Source organism: Lactuca sativa, chromosome 8 (assembly GCF_002870075.4).
Source record: "Lactuca sativa cultivar Salinas chromosome 8, Lsat_Salinas_v11, whole genome shotgun sequence".
In the NCBI taxonomy this organism is placed as follows: Eukaryota; Viridiplantae; Streptophyta; class Magnoliopsida; order Asterales; family Asteraceae; genus Lactuca; species Lactuca sativa.
The window spans coordinates 578,246-604,203 of record NC_056630.2 but is presented as its reverse complement, the minus strand read 5'-3'; the positions used below and the strand labels follow the sequence as shown (position 1 = coordinate 604,203).

Genomic DNA, 25,958 nt, shown 5'->3' with positions numbered 1-25,958 from the left:
AGTACTACATGACTAGATAACATGGAAATCATCCATAAAACCCAAGGAAAGGGTGTTCACGGTCCAAGAGGATCTTGGCCCGTGAACACTAAATTTGAGGCCAAAAGTGTGCCTTATGCCCCTATAGACCTTGGAACCGAACATAGAACAACCCTTGACATGTCTAGGCCTTAAAATCATTAAGAAACAAAGGCTAGAAGTGAGTTCACGACCAAGGATGTTCTTGGACCGTGAACTCCATTTTATGGTGCCAAAATGCCCTAAATGCCTTCCTTAAGCCAAGAGACTAGCCTAGCACTTTACCTTGATGTGTTTAGGACTCAAAACAATCAAAATACCATCACCCATAGGTGATTACGGCCGCAAACACAAGCCAAAATGGTCCAAGGGCCGAAAACTCAAGTTAAGGGTGTTTTGATGCCACAAACACTTCCTAAGGCTTAGAATTGAATTTAGGATGCTTCCTTATGGCCTATAGGACCCTCATAATCATAAATGGCCATGAGTTTACGGTTTTAAACTCATTAGGGCCGTAAACACCTCAAAAACTCCAAAGAATGTGGTTTTCCTCATCCTAGAGTAGAGCTAAGGTCCCTAAATCATTCCCTAGCCTTCAAACTTCCACTTACACATGAGTAGCTATGAGTTTACGGCCGTAAACTCCTTTGGGCCGTAAACCCATGGTAGTAAACTCATGTGAGTGCCATTCTACCTTCCTTTGTTGAATTACATGTGATTCCAACACTTGGTCAAGGTCTTTCCTAGTCCCGGAAGGTGTTTCCTTTCATATAGTTGTTTATAAACACTATATTCATGTCAACATGTGTCCATATATATCATTTAGGACTTATTGCGTCTTGGGACTTCATGCATGGAACTTCTCATCCTTACACGCATACCCGTTTGAATCACCCACATCAGGTGAGTTCATACCCCGTAATGAATCATTTAACTATTTTAACTGTTTTAAGGGGGGAATACAGGTTGAACACAATGATAATTGTGTAAATGTTTGTTGTTAAATATCCTTCAAAATATTACTTATGTTATTTATAAGTTGTCAACACATTTCAAAACTCGTTTAAAGTTATGTTACTTTATAGTTATACAAAACTCCGTTATAAAAGTTAAAGCATAACTTAGTAGAGAAAGGAGTCATTTCAGTAACAGTCCAAGTAGAGCATTACTAAACTATTATAGGTATCGTTTAGGAGAATGCTATTCATTACTTCTAGTACAATGAAGCACACAAAGAAACAATACCATAACAGAACAAATAGTGAATAGAATCAAACAATACCAGAACAGAACATAACAAACAAGTTAGGTTACTATAGCATGAGAACACACAAACAGGATCTAATTATACTAATGAATCACTAACGCATTAGTGATAGTTATATTAGGTATACATGATCATATAACTTTAATGTGAATTACACGGCTTGCATGGATTTGCTGGGGTCGCGTTTGGTTCCCTCAATCTCTTTACATTGAGAGCTTTTAGTAGGGGTTCTAGCTTTCACATTATGACCGTAATAAAACAAATATGTTTTTAGGTTATTAGTACCTCCGCATGTCATTATAAATGACATCAGTGTACTCACTTCTCCCATTACTTTCATAAAGTTTCGGTAACACTTGAAAGTTGATCTATTTTCTAGTCGAGATAGTTATAAACTAGGGAGAATATACTTCTACATTTGACAAAGGAACAGTCGGGTTTAACTCAGAACAGAAGATGCCTTGGTAGAAGGCTACGATTAAAGGTTAGGATCATGATGCTAGCTTTATGATTCCTTAATGTATACACTATAGGATACATATATGCTAGTAGATTCCGACAGCTAATAGGATGTGTGCTCTTCGCTGTAAATCATGTTCCCATTGGATGTGGGCTTGCACTGAGGTCACCCAATCTATTATCTACCCGAATCTATATATATCTATGCTTAGTATACATTAAGTCATCATAAGGGTACCAGGTATGGATCAGGTCATAGGACACAGAGTCAACGCACAGTTATTCTAGTACAAAACTTACTTATCAAAGTCAGTATTTTGGTAGAAAAAACTAGAGATTTCCCAGAAAAGGGCTTAATCCATTTTATTAAGCTAGTGCAGTTTTAGAGACTTTAGGTGAGTTAACTCTATAACACCTTAGTTTATACACCATGTTTATATATAAAACTAATATCCAATAGATAGCTAAATGTGTTTTTTCCCCCGATGTCTTGTTCTCGTTGGATTGTGGGCTTACGGCAGATTCCCCCAATTAACTATCTACCCGATATCAGATTATATATAGCAGTCTAAACAAAGCTATTATAAAAGTAATCACCGTAGTCATTATTTTACTATAAGAAACATAGGTTTTCTTAAAAGAACTCTCCATTAGATATAAAGAAACCATTATAAATAACTCCATGAGTAACAAGTGAATACACCAAGGTTATATATGACAACGATCTAACAACCAATTGGAATGTGTGATATCTGCCTTACCTGCTGTTCCCCTTTGGGTTGTGAGTTTAGGGCAGATGCGCACAATCTATTGTTTATTTACTCTAAGTATATATAACTTGTACCCACTTAGTACGCATAGAAAGGCTTGTAGTGTCATTTTACTTAACTTTCATTCAAGTAGGAAATATATGATTTTCTAGAGGAACATGGCGAACATTTCAAAATAGAACTTACAGCTTACATCACTTGTGCATATACATTTTCAACCACATTTTACATCTTACTCACATTGTAACGCCTGCAGATCCGGGCTAGTCAATTTAGAGGCAATAGGGGTCGAAAACGACTTTTTGACAAAAAGATTATTTTTGAATAAATAATCTTAACCAAGTTGTAGAATATGTCACAGGGTTTCCGTACATATAAAGAACGCCGAAATCCGAGTTATAACGAAGAAGTTATGACCCGTCGAAGTTTCGCGTCGGAACCGGCACGACGTCGGGAAGCGTAAATAGTAAATTTATGATAGAGCGAGATTTAGATTTAGCGCTCTAAACGAAAGTCGTAGAATATGTTAAACTAAGAACTTCGATAAAAAGAACGCCCAAATCTGACTTCGTATGAAGAAGTTACGATTTTTCGAAGTTTCGGATTAGCAGTGTACAGTCCGAAATTCGAATATTAGATCGAACGATTTTTAGCCGACACAACCTAAACGAGAATTGAAGATCTCATTATTAGTAGCGTAACAATAAAAAGACAGACGGAAATGGACATCGGATGAAGAAGTTATGAGATTTTAACGGACCAATCATGTCCCGACCTGTTAAAAATATAACTTTAAAAATAAAGTCAAAATTAGCCGACGGAGTCTAAATGAAAGTTGTAGAGTACGTCTCCACCTACGCGTGGATATAAATAACGTCAAAAACGGAGTTCATATGAACGAGTTACAAATTATAATAGCATATTTACGTATTAAAATAAAGTATAAATCATATATACGTACACATATATATACATATGTATATATCATTAGAAAGGTATCGACGATGCGGTCATTATAAGACTAATGTTGAGTTCTTTCGACATTAGTTTAGTGCAAATATCATTAAATCTATTTAAAATAGTATTATAAAGGGGTGTTTAGTTGTTTATATAACTATAAGGTCATTAAGTAATTATGAAGGGTAGTTTTTGTAAATTCAATTACTATAAATAAGAGGCTTGGGCTCTCATATTTCTTGCACCATTCTCTTGATTCAAGAGTCTTTCTCTCCTTATCCCCCGAGCATTTCGGTCCCTCGTGATTCGACTTCTCTTTCTGTAGTTTTAGTATAGTAAGGTGAGCGCTGAAGCGCTGCACGAATCTTTCTTAGAAAGATTCAGCGACGAAGTTCTGCCCCTACAGAGCCCGACTCCTAGCTAAAATCCCCTTGTAAGTAAGTTATGCTTACCCTATTTTAAATATAATTTATATTTAAAATTAGTATTGTTATTATAAATTTATAATAACTATTTGAGCTATTATTATGACTTATATAAGTGTCATTATAATATCTTTTTAACTACTCGCGGTACGGGGAATCTGGTTTAAAGGGCCGCATAGGGTTGTTGGATTTCAGAAGTGCTATATGCAAAAATGGTCCTGCCCTCCGGTGTTTTATGTCTGGCCCCTGTCTGTACATAGTGGTTGGAAAGTATTGTTTAAACGCTTATATAATAATAATAATAAGACTAATAATTAGTCACGGTAAATATTAGACTAAAATCTAGTGGTAATAATACTAGGTTTCGTCGAAGGAAATTATTTTAAAGTAAACGAAGCGCTGTCCGAGTACCGAGTCACCACCTTCTCAAGTGAGTGCATAGTTACTTTCATCTTACACATAGATATGAAGTATTTTATATAAACTACGTGCTATATGTGCACATTATCTGAATACTTGCTGTCTATGCTGGTTGAACGTTTTATACATGTTTTAAAGGACTTAAACTGTATATGTATTTTATATATACGAAAATGTTGGGTATGAGATGGGTAGATGAATGATGAGAGATAGAAGATGACGTGAGTATACATTGGCAGCTACAAACTTAGTGCCTATGGGACAAACACCGGTAGCTATGGACTTAGTACCTTTTAGACGTTGGTAGCTATGGATTTAGTACCTGTAGGAATTGGTATGGACTTAGTACCTGTTGAACATTGGTAGCTATGGACTTAGTACCTATTAGATAAAGACTGGTAGCTATGGATTTAGTACCCGATGAATAGACTATAGCAGCTATGGAATTAGTGCTTTATGAACGAACATTGGCAGCTATGGATTTAGTGCCAGTCCCATAACCCTGGAAGTAAGGGACTTCGGAATAAACGAATGCAGGATAGATGACTCTTAGGTTAAATCCTTAAAGAGTAAAGAAGATAATGGGGATGGGTAATTGGGTTGATTGTTTGATTGAACATAATAATTATATTATTGTGGGTTGAAAACCCTATGTACTCACCAGGTTTCCCAACCTGACCCACTCAGTTTATGTATATCACAGGTGACGAAGTGAAGTGACATTACACTGAGAGATTTAAAAGAGATGTAGATCACTAGTGTAAATCATTGTAAGTCTGTTTATGCTTATGTTTCGGTATTAACGATGACATCCCAAACATTTTAAAATGAAATAAATACGTTTCTTTGAAAATGTTTTAATAACGTATTTACCATGTTTTTCAGGGAACAAATTCCGCAACCTTTTTATAAAATGAAGTACTCTGATTTTTATAAAGCATAAACAAAATCGGTCTTTTCTGGCCGTGATTTTGGGGATGTCACAGTTGGTATCAGAGCATTAGTTTAAGCGAACTAGGAATATGGATTTATTTCTAGACTTAAACTTAGAATGCTAAGCAATGATTGTGAGGTGTGAGCACTAGCTTATTTTAGGAATTGTGCCTAAAATGCTTTTATGTGCTAAATGCTTTGTGCATGATATGTTGTTAATTGTTCGGATCTATGGTCTGTTGCCGACCGGATCTGGAAACCTTATGTGTTTAGGATTCTAAACGTACGACTACGGTATTAGAACTAGCATGTAAATGTTTCGGAGTGATAAGGATGATTTAAACGTCAAGTAAAGGTCTAAATTCACCTTATTCGGTGTATAGATCGAGATGGTAAGGACCCGTAGCGGAAACGTAAACGCAAATGGGAACAGGAACCAACCCCCAGTGGTTCAGCAAATACCTATTGTAGAAGAAGTTGCGCCTGAGCCAGTCACCATGGCTGGAGTTCAAGCCATGATTCGGGCTATGTTGGCTGAACAAAGGGAAGAAATGAGACGGATGTTGAATAGGGACGAACCTACTATGCCCATTGAGCAACCCGAACTGATTCCCGAGCAATCTGAGGAAGGGAACTACAGCCGCCAAGTGAGTCAAGTTGGGACTCAAGGTGAGCAAAGGGATGGCCCAGAAGGGAGAAACAACAAGGATGGGCGGATGTACAAGAACTTCTTGGGTGCAAAACCACCAAGCCTCTCAGGAAGCCCAAAGTCGGTTGAGGTTATGGATTGGATCTCTGAGATGGAGATGGTGTTTGAGAGTTGCAGCTGTAATGAGAAACAGAAGACTGTCTTTGCAGTAAGACAGCTGAAAACTAGAGTCTTGAGCTGGTGGAAGCTATTGGCAGATACGATGCCACGAGGAGAAGCCTTAAGGATGTCGTGGGAAGAGTTTTTGGAACAGTTGAAAATGCAGTACTGCTCGGAGGTAGATCTGATAGACCTAAACAACGAGTTTCAGAACCTGAAGAAAGGGAAGATGAGTGTTGATGAGTATGCCACCGCATTTACCGAGAGGATGAAGCTATTTCCCTACTTGGTGCCTACTGAACTCTCCAAGATTGATAGGTTTGCTAACGGACTGCCCACTGACTTTGGTCCAATGGTCAAAATGGCAACTACCTTAAAAGCAGCTATTAGGGCAGCTAAGAACGTAGAGGCCCAGATAAGAGAAAAGGGTCTAGAAAAAGATAAGGCAGGAGAGAAGCGAAAGTTTGAGGGATCTTCGAGGTCGAACAAGGAAAGAAAATTCTCAAAACTCGGAGGAGCAGATGGAGGTGAAACAAGATGGTGTGATAAATGCAAGAAGAAGCATGGTGAGAAGTGCAACGAAGAAGTGACTTGTTACAAGTGTGGGAGGACGGGTCACTATTCCAAAGACTGCACACATAATGACAAAGTATGCTACGGATGTGGAGGCAAGGGGCACATGTCCAGAGACTGCCCAAGGAAAAATAAAGCAGCAAGACCAGAAACGCCACCAAGGCCAAGGGCATTTCACATGATCCTCGACGAAGCAAAGAACCATGCGAGGAATCAAGAATGAGGACTTCTTACCCGAAGATCGGATTATGCAGTAGCCATAGTTTCATATGATGTAGCCTAGTAGAGGCATAGTCTAGGGTGAACTTGAACACCTATGTAATCGTTTCAAGAATTAATATAAAACCTTCGTTTTGTTATCTGATGTGTTGAATGATTGTATGATTTGCTGCATGGTGACTTGGGAAACTGCGAGACAATACTTGGGACGAGTATGAGTAGGTGTGAATGGTAGTAGAGGCCTATACTACCGGAAGCACATGACTCACACTTGGATCAAGGAAAGTCACAAGGTTACCAAGAAGCTAGTAATTGATTTCGTTTTATTCGAGTGTGTTGTTACCATCGTTTCGGTAATGACTAAGAAGATTGTTGATATTCCGACCCTAGTGGTCATATCGAATCGAGTCCGACTACGATGAGTATGTTGTGTGGCTCAGAGGACCAAGTTTGATGTAGCGTCCGACTTAAACCAAACGGTTGAAATCAAAGCGATCAATAGAAGTATCGCACTCGTTGTTAAAGAAGTTGGTGGCTAGAAATTCCTAATGTTAAAGTGTGATTATATCACATTAGAACATGAAGGAAGGCATAGTCTGTTTTAAAATTTAACTCTAAGAGACCTAAGTCTAAGTGTTGCAACATACGATGATAGGTCATTAGAATATGACACATCGATCTATAGTAGTAATAAAAGAACTTATCTCAAGTCCGTATCCAGCAAGGATCGAGACTGTGACTTGAAGGTCATAATTTGGAGTCTAACCTGAGGTAGAGAGCAGGTGCACGATTGAGTACTCTTACAGTCAATGAGTTTAAGAGATAGAATTGAAGGAATGTAGAAGTTATAATTATTACCTAGGATGAAAAGATGACGTATGGAGTCATTATATGACCCTGTTTCGTTGATGATTCCGGGAGGTAATCATCCAAAAGGGGAGATAATTTGTACCGCCTGCAGATCCGGGCTAGTCAATTTAGAGGCAATAGGGGTCGAAAACGACTTTTCGACAAAAAGATTATTTAGAATAAATAATCTTAACCAAGTTGTAGAATATGTCACAGGGTTTCCGTACATATAAAGAACGCCGAAATCCGAGTTATAACGAAGAAGTTATGACCCGTCGAAGTTTCGCGTCGGAACCGGCACGGCGTCGGGAAGCGTAAATAGTAAATTTATGATAGAGCGAGATTTAGATTTAGCGCTCTAAACGAAAGTCGTAGAATATGTTAAACTAAGAACTTCGATAAAAAGAACGCCCAAATCTGACTTCGTATGAAGAAGTTACGATTTTTCGAAGTTTCGGATTAGCAGTGTACAGTCCGAAATTCGAATATTAGATCGAACGATTTTTAGCCGACACAACCTAAACGAGAATTGAAGATCTCATTATTAGTAGCGTAACAATAAAAAGACAGACAAAAATGGACATCGGATGAAGAAGTTATGAGATTTTAACGGACCAATCCTGTCCCGACCTGTTAAAAATATAACTTTAAAAATAAAGTCAAAATTAGCCGACGGAGTCTAAATGAAAGTTGTAGAGTACGTCTCCACCTACGCGTGGATATAAATAACGTCAAAAACGGAGTTCATATGAACGAGTTACAAATTATAATAGCATATTTACGTATTAAAATAAAGTATAAATCATATATACGTACACATATATATACATATGTATATATCATTAGAAAGGTATCGACGATGCGGTCATTATAAGACTAATGTTGAGTTCTTTCGACATTAGTTTAGTGCGAATATCATTAAATCTATTTAAAATAGTATTATAAAGGGGTGTTTAGTTGTTTATATAACTATAAGGTCATTAAGTAATTATGAAGGGTAGTTTTTGTAAATTCAATTACTATAAATAAGAGGCTTGGGCTCTCATATTTCTTGCACCATTCTCTTGATTCAAGAGTCTTTCTCTCCTTATCCCCCGAGCATTTCGGTCCCTCGTGATTCGACTTCTCTTTCTGTAGTTTTAGTATAGTAAGGTGAGCGCTGAAGCGCTGCACGAATCTTTCTTAGAAAGATTCAGCGACGAAGTTCTGCCCCTACAAAGCCCGACTCCTAGCTAAAATCCCCTTGTAAGTAAGTTATGCTTACCCAATTTTAAATATAGTTTATATTTAAAATTAGTATTGTTATTATAAATTTATAATAACTATTTGAGCTATTATTATGACTTATATAAGTGTCGTTATAATATCTTTTTAACTACTCGTGGTACGGGAAATCTGGTTTAAAGGGCCGCATAGGGTTGTTGGATTTCAGAAGTGCTATATGCCAAAATGGTCCTGCCCTCCGGTGTTTTATGTCTGGCCTCTGTCTGTACATAGTGGTTGGAAAGTATTGTTTAAACGCTTATATAATAATAATAATAAGACTAATAATTAGTCACGGTAAATATTAGACTAAAATCTAGTGGTAATAATACTAGGTTTCGTCGAAGGAAATTATTTTAAAGTAAACGAAGCGCTGTCCGAGTACCGAGTCACCACCTTCTCTAGTGAGTGCATAGTTACTTTCATCTTACACATAGATATGAAGTATTTTATATAAACTACGTGCTATATGTGCACATTATCTGAATACTTGCTGTCTATGCTGGTTGAACGTTTTATACATGTTTTAAAGGACTTAAACTGTATATGTATTTTATATATACGAAAATGTTGGGTATGAGATGGGTAGATGAATGATGAGAGATAGAAGATGACGTGAGTATACATTGGCAGCTACAGACTTAGTGCCTATGGGACAAACACCGGTAGCTATGGACTTAGTACCTTTTAGACGTTGGTAGCTATGGATTTAGTACCTGTAGGAATTGGTAGCTATGGACTTAGTACCTGTTGAACATTGGTAGCTATGGACTTAGTACCTATTAGATAAAGACTGGTAGCTATGGATTTAGTACCCGATGAATAGACTATAGCAGCTATGGAATTAGTGCTTTATGAACGAACATTGGCAGCTATGGATTTAGTGTCAGTCCCATAACCCTGGAAGTAAGGGACTTCAGAATAAACGAATGCAGGATAGATGACTCTTAGGTTAAATCCTTAAAGAGTAAAGAAGATAATAGGGATGGGTAATTGGGTTGATTGTTTGATTGAACATAATAATTATATTATTGTGGGTTGAAAACCCTATGTACTCACCAGGTTTCCCAACCTGACCCACTCAGTTTATGTATATCACAGGTGACGAAGTGAAGTGACATTACACTGAGAGATTTAAAAGAGATGTAGATCACTAGTGTAAATCATTGTAAGTCTGTTTATGCTTATGTTTCGGTATTAACGATGACATCCCAAACATTTTAAAATGAAATAAATGCGTTTCTTTGAAAATGTTTTAATAACGTATTTACCATGCTTTTCTGGGAACAAATTCCGCAACCTTTTTATAAAATGAAGTACTCTAATTTTCATAAAGCATAAACAAAATCGGTCTTTTCTGGCCGTGATTTTGGGGATGTCACACACATCACTAAAATCTTATGAACTCACCAGCTTAATTGTTGATCAACTCTTTCAAATAACTTGTATTCTCACGAGACTATTAGACAGGTGCCCGTGTTAGGACTTCAGAAGATGGAGCATTACAACTTCAAGTCTTGTTTTGTTATTTGTTTATGACTTCTATGTTTTGTGAACACACACATTGTAAACACATCCTTTCTAAATGAAATGGTTGTTCATTACTTGCTTACCATATACATATCTCGTGATACTTGACATGACGTCCTCCACCCCCCAAACGTTTCCGCCGTTCCGGTTTTGGGGTGTGACAGCAACCAACGAAAGATGGTATGTAGAAAAGCTTGCTAAAATCTACATGAATGAGATGGTAAAAACTCATGGTTTACCATTTACAATTATGTCTGACCAAGAAAGTCATTCACTTCTCGATTTTGGAGGAGTTTACATGATAAGATGGGTACAAAATTGTGTTTGAGTATGACTTATCATTCTCAGACAGATGGTCAAAGTGCAAGAACAATTTAAATATTGGATGATATGTTATGACCATGTACATTGTAATTCATGGGTAACTGGGATGAGCATCTACTGCTGGTAGAATTTTCATACAACAACAATTACCATTCAAACATTAAGATGACACCTTATCACGCGTTTTACAGACATAAATTTTGTAGCCATTTGGTTAGATCGAGGCTGGAGAAAAACAATTTATGGGGCCTATGATTGTCCATCAGAATGCCGAGAAATTGAATATAATCAGAGACAGAATGATAGCAGCCCAAAATCGTCAAAAGAGTTACATGGATAAAAAAGTGTCGACCAATGACTTTTGAAGTCGGAGACCTGGTTTTACTCAAATTCTATCCATGGAAGGGACTTATGAGATTTGGAAACATGGAAAGCTATGTCTAAGATTTATTGGACCATTCAAAATGCTTCAAAGAATTGGAAACCAAGTGTAACATTCATAAAATTTTGAAAATTTTAAAACTTTTACATAAATCCAAAAACCATCATTGTGTACATATTGTTTTCAAAATAAGTTCGACATCAGAGAAATCCCATAAATGATAAAACAAAATATGAGGAGGTGCATGATCACGCCTTCGCCTTCCCGCGATCCTCTGAGGTACCTGAAACATAATCCAAAATTGTAAGCCCGAAGCTTAGTGAGTTTCCCCCCAAATACTAATCACAATACAAAAACCAGAATAATATCACAAACAACATGCATTCAGAGCCTTCAGTCTGACTGGAACGCCCCACCGGCCTACAGTCTATCTGGTACGCTCACATAACCTACATCATGATTGGTACGCCAGCTCAGGCCTTCAACCTATCTAGAACGTTCTCCGGGCCTTCGGTCTGAGTGGTACGCCCCATTGGCCTTTAGTCTATACAGGACACCTTGGGTTTGTTGGCATTCAACACAAAGCATGTCCACCTCAACCCAACCATACATAACATGTCGACATAACAATTAAACATATAACCATTCAATCAAACAAACTGACAGATCTTACAGATCACTAAGCATAACATCATCTTATTATCAGGATACATATCTTACAGATCACTACAATACTCAATCATGCAGTAATAAAGATAACAATCCAAAAGGACCGGCCTTGGTGCCTTCGACCCAACAAGTACAGTGAGGAACACTCGCCTCACAAGTAGTGCTGAACCAGTAAAATCCAACTCCAAAACTCAGCTCCGGACTCAAATGCCTACAACCACTATGTGACCATTTCTATCAAACCCCGAAATACCCAAAATGCCCTCAAAGTTAAAATTAGTCAACCATGGTCAAAGTCAAAGTCAACAGTCAAGGTCAACAATCCATGTTGACCCAGCTCGTCGAGTGCATCTACCAAGTCGTCGAGTTCCTACAGTATCCATAGAAGCAGGAAAACCCTAGCCAACTCGTCAAGTTGGTTGGACAACTCGCTAAGTTTTCCCATCTTAACACATTCAACCCTTTTTCATAAAGTCTAATACTTTAAAATGTAGATCTAATACCCAAGAGCTGGAAAACCACGTAAAGTTGCTAACTTTACATCCATGCATGTCACCGAGAGGCTCCAAAACTCAAAGAAGGATTAATAAGGTACCTAAGGCATGAAGGGGCCTACAACTTGATAGAGCTTGAAACTTTAAGCCTAAAGAGGCCACAAAACGTCCAGATATGAAGTGATAACTTCATAAAATGCTCAACCCCAAGAACAATCCCAAAATGATCCAAATATAACAATAAACTTCCAAGGAAGAGATCTAAGGAATAGATAAGCATGTTGTTGACTTTTTACCTCAAAAGAACTACAATACTTCAAGAGTTTCTGGATTTGAAATCTTCCCTTCAATCTAGACACTTCCAAACTCAATCTCCTTTAAAAGAACACCAAGAAATCACTCTTCAAGCTCACACACACAAATATGGGAGAGGATGCGCGAACTAGGGTTTTCTGGACAGGGCAGACTGATAAGGAGGCCACCCAAAGGGTACAAGGCCTTTAAATAGGGTCCAACACCCTAAAAATTAGGGTTTCTTAATCAACCACGAACTCGTCGAGTTTTTCCTTACCAACTCATCGAGTTGGTCAAAAAATATTCACGGCCCAAAAGCCCTCAACATGTCGAGTTGAGGCCATCAACTCGACGAGTTTCGAGGAGAATTTGTCTTTTAAGGAATAAATATCATACCTGGAAGTCGGGATGTTACACCAAGCGTACAAGATGGAGTTACCGGCCAAGATGGAAGGCATTCATAACACCTTTCATGTTTGTTACCTAAGAAAAATATTGGGAGAAGTATCCAACATGATTCCACTTTCTAAATTAAAGAGTCCATGAAAACATAATGTTAGTTGAAGAACCTGAAGAGATTGTTGATCGAAAAACAAAGTGCTTGTGAGATGAAAACATACGACCGGGCCAAACCTTACTTAGGAAATAGAAAGTGATATGATGAGTCGCTATCCACATCTGTTTACTGAATGGAATCATCCTAAGCGGGAGATAATTGTAACGTCCACGTTTCTCGCTAGACATCTCTTGAAGAAATATGTATTTACGTCTATCGATAATTGTAAACTTCTTATAAATAAATGAAAGAGAATTATTTGAATATACATTTGTTTATATGAACGTGATATATATATATATATATATATATATATATATATATATATATATATTATGTGTGGAAATTGGACAAATATTATGTGTATATAATATATGTGTAAAAGACTTATTTTAAAACTTAATAACTAAGGCCAAGTAAACGTTTAAAAATAAAAGATTATCTAGGACAAATGATCTAAACGAAAGTCGTATTAATCACGATTATGATCCTGTAGATATAAATAATACCAAAATCTGACTTTGTATGAGGAAGTTATGATTTTTCAAAGTTTCACGTTCAACCCGACACAAAAATGTGTGTCATAAAAAGTGAAATGAAGGTCGGTTACTTTTTAGCCAAAACAATATAAATGAGAATTGATGTCCTTGAAAATACAAATCTGTTGATATATAGAATGTTGAGCACGAAGTTCGTATGATGAAATTATGAATTTTGCAAAGCCTTTTTACAATGTAATCTTCATAAAATGTAACATAAAAGTAAAGTGCGAATTATCCAAAAAAAATATAAAGGAAAGTTATAGTACTCGTTGATATGAAACTGGGGATATAAAGAATGTCAAAAACAGAGCTCGTATGCGAAAAACTATGTTTTTCAAAGATTCAAGATTTTACCAAATAACAAAGACGTGGCACGCCCGGAGAGTGACATGTTGCCTTAGAACAGTCACATGCTTCTATCGACTTAATGACGTAGCCAAATGACACCGTGACATGTGGCACCTCAAAAGGATGGAGACGACATGACGCGTCACCCTTATCAACCTATAAATAATCTCATTTTTTCATTATTCACACAAATTCATCCCACTTTCTCTCAAAATTTTCTCGCAACTCTAAGGCCCGACTATAGGAGTTTTTAAGTGTAAGTAGCAAATCTATGGAGCATCAGAGAGCCCGACGAAATAGAGCTTTCAATATCGATGTTTTGCCCGCACAGTTTCAGATTTTTTGCTAGAAAACCTATTGTTTAAAAGGGAAAACTAAGTTGCTAGGCGAATGACTAACTTTCCCACAAATCATCCACACATAACAATTGAATGCATAATTACTTTCATCTTACACATAGATATGTAGTGTTTAAATGCTTAATTATTACGTGTGTATATTATGATATCTATGTTAGATAAAGTAACTTGAATGGATTTTTGTGTACCGGAGTTATATATTGATAGAGTATTGATCTATTTTAAATATCATACTTAAATCGTATTGGGTAGAGAAGAGCTATGAAAGTTAAAATAATGTTGTGAGGTCATGACCATTATATTATTATTATACAACTGTGACTAGTCATCTAGTAAAGTATAGATGACAACCACTGAGTATTCTAGACAGTCGTGTAGAACACTAGCAGACTCATTACATGTAGGTGTTAATAAAATATGAGTTCATTCGTTGTACTCTATCCCCCATGGTTGCCTTGTTTACTTATATTGCTAAGGAATCCCCAAAGCAGTATTATCTAATTGTTGCTTATAGTGATCCTTTAGGATATGCCCCTTAAGCTCATCATTTTAGGATCAGGGAGTGAGAATAAAGAGAATGAGTAATCATTTTAATTGTTTGGTGTGAAATATATTTAAAATATTTTAATTATATTGTTGTGGGTTGAAAACCTTATGTGCTCATCAGACTCTCAAACCTGACTCACTCAGTTTCTTTGTATCATAGGTAACAATACGAAGACAAGGATAATGATTTTAAATCCGTTTAGACATTTAAGGAGTTTAAATCCATTTATAAACAGTTGTAAGACCTGTAATAACTAGTTTATGCTTATGTTTCTGTATCGATGTTAACATCCAAAGTTTTTAATATTAATGAAAAACGTTTCTTTGAAAATGTTTTTGATTTCATCTTACAATCAAAATGTTTTGGGACAAATTCCATGCTAATATATTATTAAAAATGATACTTTGTTTTACATAAGCATAGAGAAAAATTTTATTTCAACGCGAAATTTGGAGATGTCACACTTAGCATTCACATGGGTATTTGGTATCTTGTGAAACTCACTAAGATTTGTGTTTATTCGTTAAATGTAAATGTTTTCAAGTTGTTCCGGTAGAAAGGGGAATGGCACGACCTGACTGTATCTCATCCATGGATTTGTTTTTAGAGACTTCTGTTGATATGATATTACTATTTTTTTATTATTATTATGATTTTGAAATGATGTGGTAATGTTTTGGAACAAATGGTTATTTTATTGTACATTGGAAAAATGGTTTTTTTTATTACGTTTGTTTTAAAAATGAAAATTTTGGGTGAAAATTTGGGACGTTATACTAATGAACCAACAAGTAAGAAACCAAGGCTACAAATTTCGACAAGGAAACAAGTATGTATATTAATTCTAAGGCTGTGTTTGGCGCGCCACAGCTAGCTTATTTTTCGAGCTTTTTTATGTTGTCGTGTTTGGTAAGCCAAAAAGTAGCTGATAAGTTAGCTTTTTGAAAAGCTACTTAGACTAGCTTTTTAGGAGTTTTTTTTTAAATTTTCCAAATACACCCCTTAATTAATTATAGAAACACATATTCTTACATGTCCTTTTATGTAATTTTATATATTTTAGCTAGTTTACCAAACGTTATTTTTTATCAGCTAGCTTTTCAGCTATCAGCTAGCTTTTTATTTAACAGCTAGCTTTTCAGCCATCAGCTAGCTTTTAAGCTAACAGCTAGTCCGCCAAACATAGCCTAAGTCTCAAGTATACAAGGTAACTCTTAATGGGTTAGGCAAATAAGCCCTCCTCTTATTTATAGGGTCCTTCACCTCCTCATTGGAATTTTAAGATCCCGTAGTCTCTTAAATATTTTAGATCTATCTACCAAGATCTAAACTACTATATAAGGCTTCCATAATGTTCCTTAATACTCTACAATGTCCTAGAGAATTCTTGGACGTTCCAAATCTCCCGTATTATTCTTGCGTCCTCTATTGTCCCGATTGCAGTCGTTCCATTTTGCTCTAGGTGCTTCTTAATACGCTAGCGTCTTTCATGTTCTTATAGTGTGTTCTCGATCTCTACGGATTCTTTCTGACCTTTATTGATTGTTCCAACGTTCTATAGAGGGCTTGGAAATTTCCAAAACCTTGGTCCATGATAGTGGCTGTAATTATCATGGTAAGAGGAAGAGGGGGACAAAATATCGAATGATAAGAGTAAATTTGTCATTTTTATAGACTTTACGGTCTTTCTGTTTAGTTAAACGACATAGGGATCAAAAACATGACAAATAAGTTTTTAAGGGACAATGAGTGTTAAAATCGAAAACACTTGACTTGATTCAAAAAATTACTATAAAACAGGACCAATTATGTAACTTGCTCTTGATTTTAGTTCGCGGGAGTCTTCCCATCAAAATTTTAAAAAGACTTTTCTACGGTAAAAGCTTCAATCGCCGTACAGAAAGGCCAGAGCATGATTCTCTCACTACATACGACATATCCTTGTTCTTCTCGTGATTCCATCCAATCGGAAGGCAGCATCGTTCATCAAAACCAACAAGGAAATGGGTATTAAAGATCTTCTAAGATTCATGAAACCCTACGTTGAGCCCGTTGACATCAAGAAATATGCTGCCAAACGCGTACGTGAAATCGATCTCATGTTTCATTATTTCCACCAGTTAACAATTGAATCAGAGTAATTATTTTTATTCTCGATTTGTACAGGTAGGTATCGATGCTTATTCGTGGCTTCACAATGGTGGTTTAGTCATTTCTTAAATTGGCCGCAGTAATGTGATTAATCTATCACATTATACATAGAATCAGTCTAATCCATTACTATACTTGTTGTATACTGCAATTTTGCAATGAATGAAGTTTAATAGAGCTTTGTTTTTGTTGAAAAACAAACAGCATATTCATGTAGTATGGAGCTTTGTTTGAATATGGAAGGAGACAAAATGTCACAGTACCTAAACTACTATATGCATCGCATCAATTTGCTTCGTCATCATAACATTAGTCCACTGCTAGTTTTTGATGGTTGTAACATCCCCTGCAAGTCCCTCACTGAGCAAGATAGACACAAGTAAGTTATACTACTATTTAAAACTTTGCATTAGATTTAACACAATTTTTAAAGATATAGTAACACCATTTCATCCATATTTGATTTCTCTTAGTAAAAGGAAAGGCAACCGTGATTTAGTAATGGCAAAGCTCAAAGAGGGTAATATTAATGCTGCAACAGAGATGTTCCAGGTACTAAAAAATTGACCTCTACTTACACTGATAAGTATTCATATTTTCATATCAAATAATGCCATGAGAGCCATCTTTCTTAAATGCAGAGAGCAATAAGTATTACACCATCCATGGCACACCAACTTATTGAGGTACGATATTTATTTGTCATTCTGTCTGTATAAAAATCTTGTATTACTCATTATTTATTAATCTGCCTCTAAAAATTTCCAAATTTCCAGATTCTGAAGTCAGAGAATATTGAGTTTGTAGTAGCTCCATACGAGGCAGATGCACAGTTTGCATATTCCACTCTTGATGTAGAAGAAGGTGGCATTGCTGCAGTTATATTAGAGGATAGTGATCTGCTAGCCTGTGGTTGCTCCTCTGTAAGAACTTGTTTACAAAAATAGACCAATTACTTGTTTCTTGGTTTTTAACATTTGAACTTGATGTTAATGTTATAAGGTTGTTTTCAAGATGGATCGATATGGCAATGGGGAAGAGATAGCCTTAGACAAAGTTTTAGGTTCTGTGAGACGTATACCTTCTTTCCTAGATTTTGATAAAGAGTTGTTCGCAGGTAAAAATAAAAATGTCAAACAAATACTCTTTTTTCCTTCCGCTGAAACTAATGATTATAGGGAATATGTATTTGTGTAGGTATGTGTGGTCTAGCTGGATGTGATTTCCTTCCATCAGTGCCAGGAATAGGAATTTCAAAAGCTTATGCTTTGGTATCCAAGTATCGCAACTTATCACGTGTAAGCATATTATATACAAATTTATAGACCTACTCAGTTGCGTGTATGTATTTCTGAAAGATATCTTTATGAGCATAACTATTGTGCAGGTTTTGTCCATGTTAAAATATGAGAAAGGAAATCAAATGCCTCAAGAGTACTTTAAATCTTTCAAAGAAGCATGTGTTGTTTTTCATCATGCAAGAATCTATGTAACCTTTTTATCAGTTGCCATTTTCACGTTGTTTTACTTATCAATAATTCAATATCATAATATGGTTGTTTCTTACATCCTCTGCATGCAGCTATGATGCAGATTCAAAAAGGCTAAAACACTTGACACCTATTCCAGAATCGCTTGTAAACGAGTTGTGTAATGAGTTGGATTTTCTAGGACAGTATCCTTTATTGATATCACCAATTTCAACCATTTTGGGTTTTACCAAATTTGTCCTCCTTAACTATAGTCAGTGAAATGTCTTCCTTTCAAGCTACTGCAATTGCTCAAGGTCGATTGGATCTTTCTACAATGAAGCCCTTTAATGCTCAACTAACTAAACCATCTGAATCCTTACCTCATAATCTGAGTTTCAAACAGGGAATTTCAGTGATGGAACAGGAAACGAAGCCTAAGGTGAACGTAGAAGAACGGAGATGCTTAAGTGATTCGAGCCTCAAAATTTTGATTTCTCCATTAAAGAAGAATATTCTAAGCGGAGATGATGCAATTCCTGCCAAACGGTCATCACCGATTCCTAACAACAATCCTTTCAAGAGACAAAAAAAAACACTCATGGTCAACAAGGAGCAATCTTCAGTGGTAACTCAAGTTGAAGTCTTACGAAGTACAGGAGTCGATTGTGTTTCTGAACAAGAGTCGGGGTGACAGATGTTGATGATTTGAAACTATTATGTATTACTCCCGGTTCACAGAAAAGCATGGATTCTAAAACCGTCATCATAATTGGAATCGGAGAGAAAAAGAGGGTAACAAGTGAAAAGAAAGTTACGATCTTGAACTTCTTTTGTCGGGTATAAAATGCAATTCTTGTTTGTTATTAATTTGATCTCATTTGAAATTAGGATTTCAAGCACCATCGTCTTAATCATAAAGCTGATTTGGATGGAACTCAAATCTAGATCAGTTTTGTTAAACTCGAGTCGATAAATAGTATACAACCAAATGAGCATAAATCGAACACAAACTCAATAAACAAAACATAGGAACGGTAGTATTATGTAAATCAGATAGAGGCATGCTTGTCTCGACAAAATTTCCCCCATTTATGCACCTGTATGTTTGACCAAGCGGCGTTGGTATTTGGTAATGGTGGCTCCCTCTTTAGAATCTGAAATTATTTTAAAACACTTAACGAAAATTGTCCAGTATTTATGGATTTTTCTATATTTGTCTATTTTGTTTGATATTCAACTTTCGTGTTCCCTAAAATGTAATTTCGTCAGCGTTAAATGCATGTAAGTATCAATTTCGCTCATATTGTATTTTTTTAAAAACTAATTATATTAGTATTATTTTGTTATTATTATTATTATTAGACACAACTATGATGGTTTCCAAATTATTCAAGGTTCAGGATAATAATGATCTCTTGTGAGCGAAAAGCATATAAGAACCTGATTGAAATTTGGGGAAAAGTAAAGGATGTCAAATTCTATATATGATCAAGAGACAAGGTTAGCGACTCGCTTGTCTCATTATGATGCCGCATAACATTGAACGACTTTAGCTGAAATCCGAAATCCTTAGCATTTGTCATATTACAACTTATTGATGCTAATTTATTTGATACTTGCTGATCATCATGAGTTGAGTTGACTACTAAACTCCATTAGAACCAGGGGCATGATGCTTAGTAGTGCGGCTTAGTATTTTCTGGAACCAATGGGCAGACATCTTTGGGTATCTCTTGAGAGTTTTGAAATCAACATAAACAATGCCAAACCTTGAAGTGTACCCTAATCTCCATTCAAAGTTGTCAAGCAGTGACCATGCAAAGTACCCTATCACGTTTGCGCCTTCATCAACAGTCTGTTTCAAGGCAGCCAAATAACCCTTGTAGTAATTGATCCTTGTGGTATCACGTACACCCTTTCCAAGGCTGATATTACCAGGATCGTCCATGCCTATAACATGTTAATTTGTAGCATCAATGCATGACTCATATTATATGATTATATTATACACAGATTTCTAGCTAACATATACCATTTTCAGCCAAAAAAACGGTCGGGTTTCCATAACGTTCTTTGACGTAAGTGATGGCTTTGTGTAGACCCCAGGGTACGTTGTAGAGCCAGTATGAATACGCCTGTTAATTAATTAAATTAATGTATATCAATGGTCTATTTAATTAATTATTGTACATGCCATTCAGAATAGTAATTAGGTACGTACCCGTGGACCAATTGGTACGCCTTTGCGTGCATCTATAAATAAAAAACAAAAACCGGTGAGTAGTTTTAATTTAGGCGTGTTAGTTAATTAAATAAGTATATAGTTGAGTTCTTACAAGCAAAGCCAACATTCCAGTCCATCTGGTAGCCGAGGTCTTTTGGTGGTTTTTGATGTGGATCATACATATAATAAGTAGTATACTGGTTTATCCCAACATAATCGAAAGATCCATTCACCATGAGCACCTCTTGTTTTGTGAATTTGGGTAGACGATCCTTCACAATGTTTTGCATCGTCTTTGGGTATTCACCATAAACAAGTGGATGCAAGAACCTGTACGTTTACATACAGAACATATATCGATCACCAATTAACTTTGATCTATATGATCCAGAAGGGGATCGCTATTGCAAGAACTGAACTTTTTCAGCTAAAACAGTGGGATCTTACCAGCCGACATGAAAGTCTCGTGCTCTCTGAGCAGCCATATTGTCGGCTTTTGATCTTGTGAGTGGTTCATACCAAACGAAGTCCAACAAAATCCCGATCCTTCCCTTTTGTGTTGCCTGCATGCATGTATGGATATATATTAATACTTTTGATCGAGTGAAAAAAATAAAAAAGAAAGAGGGCATGCATGCATGTAATATTTAATTAGTTACTTGATACTTCCGACGATATCTACGAACTGCAGCTGCATGTGATAAGATAATATTGTGGGCGACAATGTAGGGTTCAGTTGAGGAATTCCCAGCCGTGCAATTCCCGTATGCCTTGGAGCACCTTCCCGGAGCAAAAAACCCGTTGTCATAACCAAGCGCAGCCACCACTCGCGGCTCGTTAAATGTCATCCAATTCTTCACTCTGTCTCCAAAACTCTTGAAGCAAAACTCCGCATAATCAGCATAATCTTTCCTGATTCATTCATTTATTTCATTATTATTTCCAATTAATCAATTTATTCATCCAATACAAGTGTTTTGTTTTAATCTTTGGAAGGGTACGTACACAACTTGATGTCCCAACCATCCAAGGTAAGCCTTTTCAAGGGCCAGAGGAATGTCATAGTGATTCAGATTGGCATAAGGGGTAATACCTGCAACAAGATTAATATTATAATCATTAATAAATTAATTACCTCATTGTATTATATATATATATATATATATATATATATATATATATATATATATATATATATATATATATATATATATTACCTTTTAGAAGCATGTAGTCAATTAAACGGTTATAGTAAGCAACTCCTTCAGGGTTGACTTTTCCAGTCCCGTCTACACATGACATGGACAACTACAATAATTACGTAGAAAACATATATATTTTGGGGATTATGGAGATGGGTGTACATGGTTTAGATGAAAATTACTTGGAAATATTCGAGACCATGAGATTGAGAAGCGATATGCATCGAAGTTGAGGTTTGCCATCAAATCAATATCTTCCTGCACCCATGCATAAAAACAATTATATATTTCTTATCCATATGCATTTTCAAATTGAACACTTTATAATCCGCAAAAGGCCGTAAACGTATTGAAGATTATAGGAGAAAGAAACCAAAGAAATTATCATAACTTGGATCAAATTGTATTAATACTGTTTTACAAGTCTTTACTCTTGACATTACATAACCTTAACAATCAGATTTCTTTTCAAGACCTACTGTTCCACCTAACAAGTAATCCTTTGGAAAATAATATCCACAGATTTTTAAATTTTATTTTCATGAAACAACTTAATGATTAATCAGTTACATCAAATGAAGTTAGAATATTTTAATTGGTCTCTTAAGCAAACTAGATTTAGTATAGCTATATATTAATTAAAGAAAAATTACATAAAATATATTTAATTTATACAAAATTTTGATTTTGACACTGTTATTATTTTTTTTCTTAATTAAATAACTAAGTTTAAAATTTTATTGTAAATTTAACCAATCGACTCTGAAACATATTTTTTTTCTTAATTAAATAACTAAGTTTAAAATTTTATTGTAAATTTAACCAATCGACTTGTTTGTTTCAGGTGTTTCATGTTTCTCATTTTGTTGACCTGACAAAAATCTAATTTGGTTTTCACTTTTTACATATGATCATAGTTGGCAAACACTTGAGTCAAATTGAACCATTACATAGATATATATATTCATTTTTCCTAATTTATTTATTTCTCTGAGAAAATCATGATTTTGTGCAACCGCTTCCTAAAATCGTTTAAGTGGTTCATCCTAACGTGGTGTAAGAAAAAAAAATAATGAACGTTTTCTTTATGATAAGTTACTATAGACAAGCAACAAGGTTATTTTGAAATAATCAACCGCTTGAGCAACCTTGGGATACTACTACGCAAAATTGTGATTCTCTAAGAGAAGAAAAGAAGAAGTTAGGAAAGAAAATACATATCTACGTAAGGTTTAATGTAACATAAATATTTGCCAACTACAATCATATATAGAAGTTACATCAACTTTTTGCTTATTCAGCAAGTGAGAAACATAAAACATCTGAAGCAAACCGATCGATTGGTTAAATTTACAACAAAATTATAAACTTAATGCCTTAATTAAAATAAATAAATAAACACATAGTCAAATTTGAAATGTTATGTTAACTTACAGTCTTTTATTCAATTTGTCATTGATAAAATTAACTTGATATTGTGTTTAGGTAATTCAACTTTTACTTAAAATGATTTAAAATTCAATAATTAACTTTTGGGAAAACTGTAAAAAAAAATCCTTATATATTGGCTCCATAATCGATTTAGTATTTATATTTTTTTTATTCAATTAAGTCCTAAAAACCGGTAATCAATTCAATTTAATCATTTTACCCGGTTAACAGGTAATCCAATTTACAAAAAGTATATTTTTGGCCCAGAATTCAACATTATTATAAATTTAATCCAAAATTTACACTTTTGGCTCGGATTTTAAATTTTATTACAAAGTTGGTCCAAAATTTACCCTTTTGGCCAAATTTTAGAATTTATTATGAATTCATCATAACTTTAATTAGTTTTTTTACAGCTTTTTTTCTCAAAATTTGTTCCAAATATGTTTTTTCTTTATAAAATTATATTTATACAAAAAAAATCATATAAAAAATCTTATTTTTTTTTATATAAAAACTTTTTTTGTATACAAAATATCTATTTATAAAAATATGTATTTATTAGGTACATAAATATATATATATATATATATATATATATATATATATATATATATATATATATATATATATATATATATATAAACAAATATTTTACAAAAAATATATATACAAACACCTATTTTCATAGTATATATATATACACACAAATAGGTGTGTATCTATATTTTTAATAAAATTGTGTTTGTATACATTTCTTTTATATAAATGTGTTTGGATAATTTTTTATATAATATGTGTTTGTATACATTTTATAAATAAATGTGTTTGAATACAAATGCATTTATTATAAAATAAGTGTGTATAATATATATATATATATATATATATATATATATATATATATATATATATATATATATATATATATATATATATATATATATATATATATATGTTAAAATAGTTTGGACCATATCCGTAACAAAAATTAACATTTGAACCAAATTTATAACAAAATTTAAGATCTTAGTCAAAATATATACATATACTATATGACTTGATCGATATTCCTGGTATAGTAGGTGAAAAACTAGAGCTTTTTACGTTTTTAATACATTTTAAAGATTTGTTGGTTAATTTTTAAATAGTTGGAATAATACCTTCCGCAGTGACTTATAAAATATTCCAGTTTATAAAAACTCATTAAAATAAACTGCAAATCATTTTAAAACTCAGTAAAAAAACTAGATATTTAACATTTCATCTATAAAAAAAATTGATGTAAAACAAAAAATACATATAGCATCATTTTAGTATGTTACTGATCATAACATTAAAATTGTATGAATGGTTGGAATGCATTTTAACACTGAAGCACGATTTTGATGTACTAGCCAAAAGAGAAAAAAACCAACACACACAAAAATAAAAAAAATAATATATATATATATATATATATATATATATATATATATATATATATATATATATATATATATATATATATCAATCAGGGACCACTGCCCAAAGCCACTATCGCAATTCACATGTACATGTTCACGCCTCAGACTCACGGGTCTCTGATCAAATTCAATAAATTTGGACCATTTTTATTCCTTAGATCGTGACATTTTACTTTAAACTGTTTCTATTTTATTTTATTAAAATACATGAATCATCATCGTATTGACCGAAATATATAAAGAATACACAGGTTTAAAGTATAGTAATGAATATTGTTCTGTTAAATTGTAAAAAATAAAAATAATAACACAGAAAAAGAGAAACCACACCTTATACCGATGATACTGATCGACTGTAACTTCTCCTGTTGCATTGTTTGGTTCAAGTCCTATATAAATAAATAATTACAGAAAGGAAAATACTGTTAATTAAAAGGCTAATAATATTCAGCTGTTGAAAGAGAGAATATATGAATAAAACCAGGAGTCTTGATGAATTCATCCCAAATGCTAGGCCCTCGTCCACCTTTATGGGCCATGCCCTCCACCTGATAAGCGGATGTCGCCGTTCCAAACACAAACCCCTTCGGAAAATCATTCCGGCTAATGTCGGCAGCTATCGCCACTTTTGAAACCAGCAACGACACCAATATTATTAGCAACAGTCTTAGCCTTCCCATGTTTTCTGTAGCTCACGAGCTTCGTCAGAAGACCTTTCTATTTATAGTCGAAACGCCAGTCTATGCTAAAAAAGAGGGCGGATAATATTGTGAAACGGATAGTTACCATGTGACGTACAGGGTAGGTTTTTAATCTTTATTTTGAGTAAATTACACATTTGGTCACACTATCGTTGGCCAAATTCATACTTTTGGTCCTATTATTGTATTTTTGACATGGATGGTCCTTATAGTTTGTATTTGTTGCATCGGTGGTCCCTCATCCATATGAAAAGACCATCGCACCTTTTTAATATGTTCTTTTCTTTTTTTAGTTCTTTATATAT

The 25,958-nt window shown here is 34.7% G+C and overlaps 2 protein-coding genes across 2 annotated transcripts; one reads left to right on the top strand and one right to left on the bottom strand.

Annotated features, from left to right (window-relative positions):
* The first annotated feature begins 16,907 nt into the window (after window positions 1–16,907).
* On the top strand, window positions 16,908–19,510 carry LOC111915137 (exonuclease 1). The gene is made up of 11 exons (XM_023910814.3): window positions 16,908–17,087; window positions 17,173–17,209; window positions 17,362–17,536; window positions 17,631–17,709; window positions 17,799–17,843; window positions 17,934–18,080; window positions 18,160–18,274; window positions 18,355–18,455; window positions 18,545–18,642; window positions 18,740–18,832; window positions 18,906–19,510. The coding sequence occupies exons 1-11, from the start codon at window positions 17,010–17,012 to the stop codon at window positions 19,318–19,320; spliced, it is 1,383 nt and encodes a 460-aa protein (XP_023766582.1). The 5' UTR covers window positions 16,908–17,009; the 3' UTR covers window positions 19,321–19,510.
* Window positions 19,511–20,079: 569 nt separating this feature from the next.
* On the bottom strand, window positions 20,080–25,724 carry LOC111915136 (beta-glucosidase 44-like). The gene is made up of 11 exons (XM_052766020.1): window positions 25,434–25,724; window positions 25,283–25,341; window positions 22,238–22,313; window positions 22,071–22,142; window positions 21,859–21,946; window positions 21,513–21,765; window positions 21,301–21,416; window positions 20,966–21,183; window positions 20,851–20,882; window positions 20,662–20,764; window positions 20,080–20,579 (listed from the first exon to the last, which is right to left on the bottom strand). The coding sequence occupies exons 1-11, from the start codon at window positions 25,630–25,632 to the stop codon at window positions 20,275–20,277; spliced, it is 1,521 nt and encodes a 506-aa protein (XP_052621980.1). The 5' UTR covers window positions 25,633–25,724; the 3' UTR covers window positions 20,080–20,274.
* Window positions 25,725–25,958: the final 234 nt, after the last annotated feature.

Coding starts and splice junctions, on each gene's coding strand:
- LOC111915136 (XM_052766020.1), bottom strand. CDS start 25,632: ATGGGAAGGCTAAGACTGTTGCTAATAATATTGGTGTCGTTGCTGGTT. Junction 25,342..25,433: donor TGAATTCATCAAGACTCCTG/GTTTTATTCATA, acceptor TTATTTATATAG/GACTTGAACCAAACAATGCA. Junction 20,580..20,661: donor CGTTTTTTTGGCTGAAAATG/GTATATGTTAGC, acceptor AACATGTTATAG/GCATGGACGATCCTGGTAAT.
- LOC111915137 (XM_023910814.3), top strand. CDS start 17,010: ATGGGTATTAAAGATCTTCTAAGATTCATGAAACCCTACGTTGAGCCC. Junction 17,210..17,361: donor TTCGTGGCTTCACAATGGTG/GTTTAGTCATTT, acceptor AAAAACAAACAG/CATATTCATGTAGTATGGAG. Junction 17,710..17,798: donor CTGCAACAGAGATGTTCCAG/GTACTAAAAAAT, acceptor TCTTAAATGCAG/AGAGCAATAAGTATTACACC.